At 35.9% G+C, this 6,000-nt stretch overlaps 1 protein-coding gene across 1 annotated transcript; it reads right to left on the reverse strand.

The window, feature by feature from the left end:
• Nucleotides 1-2,600: 2,600 nt before the first annotated feature.
• On the reverse strand, nt 2,601-5,623 carry LOC147077239 (uncharacterized). The gene is made up of 3 exons (XM_085941033.1): nt 5,403-5,623; nt 4,613-4,699; nt 2,601-2,795 (listed from the first exon to the last, which is right to left on the reverse strand). Exons 1-3 carry the CDS (start codon nt 5,514-5,516, stop codon nt 2,601-2,603), a joined length of 396 nt encoding a protein of 131 aa, XP_085797159.1. The 5' UTR covers nt 5,517-5,623.
• Nucleotides 5,624-6,000: the final 377 nt, after the last annotated feature.

The raw sequence follows: 6,000 nt of genomic DNA on the forward strand, positions 1-6,000 counted from the left end.
CAAGGTGATCATGATCGTCAGGATTGTCTCTACTTTATTGTATTAATTCATTATATATTATCTTAGAATTAACTAGATTCGTTGTCATTGTATTTTTACCATTGGTGAGTTCGCCTAGTGCCTGAAGATGCCGAAAGGCAATACTAGGATCGCAAAAAACTATTTAAAATATGAAACAGTACGAAACTTTAATCGATTAGAATTCATAATAAATGTAATTTTTGGCAACAGACAATACCAGATTTGTGTTATTTTTCATCGGTATGTGTCATATTATGTGTTTTTAGACTATACATGTGCGAGCATTTATATGAGCACACTTTACATTCGTATGGCTTTTCACCAGTATGTCGCCTAGTATGTGATTTTAATTGCTGATTTGTCAAGCACGTATAGGAACACACATCGCATTTATAACGCTTTTCACCAGTGTGCGTCCTGTTATGTGTTTTCAAGTATTGCGACGCTACGCACGTGTAAGAACAAAATTCGCACTTATACGTCTTTACGCCTTCGTGTATCATTCTATGTGATTTTAAATGTTGAGACCATTTGCACGTATATGAACACAGATCGCATTTATATGGCTTTTCATCGGAATGTGTCATTTTATGTTTTTTTAAGTTGCCAAGCACCGAACACGTATATGAACAATCATTGCATTTAAATGGTTTTTCACCAGTATGTATCATTTTGTGTATTTTTAATTGGTGTGAAGAAATGCACGTAAAAGAACAGACGTCACATTTATATGGTTTTTCACCAGAATGAGTCATCAGATGTGTTTTTAAAGTACTAGACTGCGAACACGTATAAGAACATATATTGCATTTGTGCGGTTTTTCACCAGTATGTCTCATTTTATGTCTTTTTAAATGATGTGACTCACTGCCTGTGTATGGACATTCATCACATTTATATCGTTCCTCACTACTCTTAGACTTTTTATGTAAAACTTTCAATTTTTTGTCATTATTTTTTAAATACGTTTGACTACTACAAGTTATCAAATCATTGTGAAGAATTTCATGCTTTTTTAGAGTACTTTTGGAGCCGAAAACTGCATTACAAACACAGCAAATAAAATTACGAGCTATTGTCTTTGTAGACTTTTTTCGAACAGCCTTTGATGGGTCGAGTACCAAGTTTTCCTTTATCGTCGTTTTTATACGCATCATTGTTTGTGAATGATCTATTGTCTCTTCTTTGGTGGGTTGAATTGTGGGCGGTGTACTTCCAGTGGCATTGTGACGTTCTATGAAACATCGCTGGATGGAACCCTGAAAAAATGGTTACATGTAACATACATAATTTTGAAAAACACTTTCTGAGAAAATATATTATAACCAAAAGAAAAAATATTTTTGAAAAAAGTAAGCCACCCCAGCAGGGAATCGAACCCTGCATCTCCTGGGTTTACGCCCCTTCCGTAGCATTTACCACTATGCTACGCAGTGACATACTAATTGCGACAAATATTAACTCTTGGCCTTTTTTAATACCTACTCATCAGCGTTCTTCCAAATCAAGCTGAAATTCGTTGAATAAAAGAAATAGTTAATTATAAATTATTAGCAAGTTCAAGTAAGTTATCAGAAAAAAATATTGGAGAAATCCACGACGTCGGTGAGTAATTGAAGTAATAGGTATCTAGTTTGATTTAATAAAACAAAAACCGATTGCCAAAGTAGCTTCAAAATAGCAAAAGTTCTATGAGTTGCTCGGGGGAAGCAAATTAAAACAACGAATACGATCGTTATAGCATTTAAAAAATGTGTCGGATTTCCATGAATCGGCATTAGCAACAACCAGTAAAAACCACAAAGAGGTCTCCAAAGTTGTCAGACCGTCACAGTTTGAGAGAAGGTTTCGTAGAAATTCTCTAAACCTCCGTAGATGACATGTATATTGTATTTTTTTCAATAAAGTTGTTGTATGTGTCCGTTTAAGACCATACAATAGGTAGGTATATATGCACCCACGATGGCTGCGTGGCTTAAGCGTCGGCCTATAGCGTCGTGGTATGTCAGAGTATGGACCTAATAGATTGAGCAAGTGCCTGACATCCATTTTTCGTAAAAACAATCTGTTTTTTTTGAAATTTGAGAGTAAAAATAAAAGGGGACAGCATTGAAGTTTTTCCCAGAGGCAGCGCTTTGCCTAGGGACGTCACTTAGAAGATCCTGGTAGACTCAGATGTTTATAAACTCTTTCTCATTTGTCCGATATACCCTGTAATCATATATATATTATGATTTTACCGAGGCTTTGACTACGACTCGATGGCATATCGCCTCTTCTCATCTTGAAGAGGATCCCGCGATCAGGCCCTCACTCCAATTATGTTAAAGAACTTTACAATTATATCGAGCCCTTCCATTCTACCCACCGCTAGGGCACCTTTCAATTCATCAAAATTCTCAAAGATATCTGCAATTCGCAGCTGTATTCTGTGTCGTTTATAATTAGGGAATTGTACTGCTATATGTACAATGTCCTCCAAAATATCACATTCATCGCAGAGCTGCGAATCGCTTCTTCCCATGCGGACATCAAATCCTTTACCCAGTGTGTATCCTGTCCTTAGCTTCAGTATCAGCTTAATGGAATATTTGAATTGTAGAGATGAAATAACTCAAATTTAATAATGATACCTGCTTTACTGGCCCGTCTTCAGAGTAGGAACATCCGGCTACAGAGTTATCGTAATTAAATTGACGTTTGGGATTGTTATTGGAGTTATCTGATTGGAAAATATTTTCAGTCTTTATGGTTGTATAGTCAATCGTGTTATTCTGAAAAAGAATTAAAACAAATAACCTTACGGATTTCAAGAGAGACTCAATCGGTTATACCGGTCAACAAACTTGTTTATTTAAATTAATCATATAAGATGTGAATGCCTTGAAAAAATGCTCATTTTGGTCTGGGGCTAGGAGGCTGAAATCGGGAGCATCGGTTGTTTGTTCTCCCGAGGTGCAGAGCAATCTTGGCATTGAGGGCAATAACTGTGTTTTATTTTAATTTTGTCTTTACGTGTACCTATTTGCAATGGGCAAATGACACTTGAGTTCATGGCGACCTTAGTCTTGTGTAACTGCTTTTGAGACATTTCTAATTATAAAAAAATCTGATGCTTTACAACAAACGTAGGGTCCTGTAATACGCTCTTATTATGATTTAGGAATTAGGATGTAACTCTATGTTAACTTCATAATTGGCAACTCTCACAGCCAGTCGGTTTAGTCTGATTAGCTCTGACTCTTTTGATCATACACGTCCTCTATTTTTAGACTAACCACCTTACACTATCGAGATTCGTTTCTAGTGGCGAGTGTGGTATCTAGTTTTCAAATGTGATACCTGCCTGATCTGAACTATTTCTTTGGCAAATTCACCCGGTTATTTGGTCAAGGGAGTCATCTTATCTTAGGCTATACCTCAGTTGAGGCATGGTTTAAAAAGATCGTGGCCAGGCGATGCGCGGATTGCGGGTCGCGGGTGCAAATGACGCATGCCGAACGAAATATAATTTGTCATATAAATCCAACATGCGTCCATTTAATGTTCTGTTTATTGTTCTATTAGTAACAATAATAATATATTCATTGACACGTTTTCTTTTTCAAGTAAATGGGTAACGTTTTTAGTCATCTTTACACGATTTAAGAATTAATACCCCCGTCGCCATCACGAAACAAATTGACATATTTACACCTCGACGTTCGCTCTCCGAATGCCAGCAAGTCCAAAATTTCGTCGCGCCTATAGTTGAAAATTATTTGTCGTTTCACTGATGTATAGTCTTAATCTATCTTCGTGTACCGTTTGAAGTTCTCTGTTATTGTTGATTAATCTCTATGAACTCGAAATAAATATTTAAACCGGAAGTGTTTATATTCTATAAAGACTATAACTGGCAACCAACGTCGGCCCAAAGTGTTTCTAAGTTATAAATCACACCATCCTATAACTGGCGTCCAATATTATACCCCCAAAGTATTGTTATAAATAAAAACTATCTTATGAGCAATGTTCCCTGTAAGGTATGTGCGTGTGCGCACGCACACCTACCAAAATGTGTCCGCACACATGTTTTCATCCCCCGCTCAGTCCTCACACAAAAATATTCTAAAAGAAAGTTTCCTTTGCCAGATTTTAGTTTTTCTCTAATGCACGTAACCATCACATGCACAATTCTTCGACTCATTTCTCGGAAGATGAAGGTCAACTGCGACTAACGCAAGCACGCAAGTGAAATTTTACGTCTAGCGGTATCACTATATCCATCTCGATCTATCGCGTGCCAAAGTATAAGAAAAGAAGATACGGATTTGCCGGGTCCTCTACATTTTTTAGTCTTTGACATATTTCAACTTGCAAGAAACAATGTCAGTATTCTCATGGTAAGTAGGTGGTCCTTATTGTGAAAACATCTTATAAATACCCTAAAAATATAAGTTTTAATTAAAAATTGTATGTTTGTGAGGGGGGGTGTAATTTTACCGCACCGGGTGACTCCAACCCTAGTTACGCCACTGCTCAGATTCGTTGATGATCCGCACACACAATAGAAAAATTAGAGGGAACGTTGCTTATAAGTCTCAATTACCTTTGAAGCATGACTAAACCTTGTCACAGGCCACCCTTCATCGTCGGGTTGTTGACATAACGGGTCCACTTCTGGTTTGATATCAACCTGTAAATAAAGCAATATACAATAAAAGTTGATAAAATGAAAACCATATTGTAATTAAAGCTACAGATACTGGAAGATGCTATAACTATCTGAGGTTTCCGCTAACCCAGCATCATCTTTAGATTAATAAAGCCTGAGCATATCTTTTTGCACAAGCAACGAGTGATCCACTGTTCAGCTGTCAAAATCAGATACCAGATTGCTTAACACATTGATTCGCCCTTTCTCGTTTCAAATTGAAGTATAAAACATTCTCAAATCAAATATATTAACTATCAGTGTTATTTATAAATAATATGAATTCCTGCGGGTCTATTCTATACGCAAGGCTGCTTTCAGTCCGCTACGGCAGCTAAATAGGGTAGGAAAGTATCAAATAATTAACACTTATTGTAACAATTACAATAATTTGGTTACAATTGTTACAATAAGTGCTATGTTTTAACAGCACCTCTCTTCCTTGTGATAAATTTTAGATAGAGATAGACAGTTTTGACAGTTCAGACGGTTAACTTATTGTAATTGACGTTACAATAAGTGTTAATAATTCGATACTTTCCTACCCTATTTAGATGCCGTAGCGGATCGAAAGCAGGGCTGTGTATAGAATAGACCCGCTGTTATTACTGACCCGATTAAATTAGATACATTTCCCCATACTCTGAGATTAATATCATCTTTATACTTTTAAAAACCAACTCACCTCAAAAATGCCATCAGAAGATCTATGTTCAGTATAGCAATTGTTGGTTATCATCAGATCCTCTGCTTCGGACGTGTCATCGATTGGTTCACGTTTAATTTCAATATTATCCATCTTGTGTGAACGTTTAATAATAATTATTAATATTAATTGAACGAGTAATTAATAAAGACACATGTTAGCGGTGTAACTGTAACGCCATATTGTCAAACGTCAAGACAATATAAATAACAATAGTATTGCCATATACATAAAAAATAACACGCTTTCTAAACCAAAGCCTCCATAATATTATTAGATTTGATAATAAAGGTATTGGTTGAAATTTTTATAGATACGAAATAAAACTGTAGACAGGTAAAAAAAATATTGCCGATTTCGATGACACCTCATCACAATAATAATAATTATTATAAGCTATTAATATTATTGCCAGATTATATTTTTAGAACTATCCACATAATCGTTTGAATTAATCATAATAGCGCCCGTACACGTTCATGGATTTACTTGCAATAATAGTGTGTATTAAAATTTTAAACTATCGCGATAATAACTATACTGTTTACACGTAAAAGTGCTGACTGTCTCGCCAATC

Source organism: Rhyacophila brunnea, unplaced genomic scaffold (assembly GCF_057557595.1).
Source record: "Rhyacophila brunnea isolate RB1 unplaced genomic scaffold, BYU_Rbru_1.0 scaffold_13, whole genome shotgun sequence".
Classification (NCBI taxonomy): domain Eukaryota; kingdom Metazoa; phylum Arthropoda; class Insecta; order Trichoptera; family Rhyacophilidae; genus Rhyacophila; species Rhyacophila brunnea.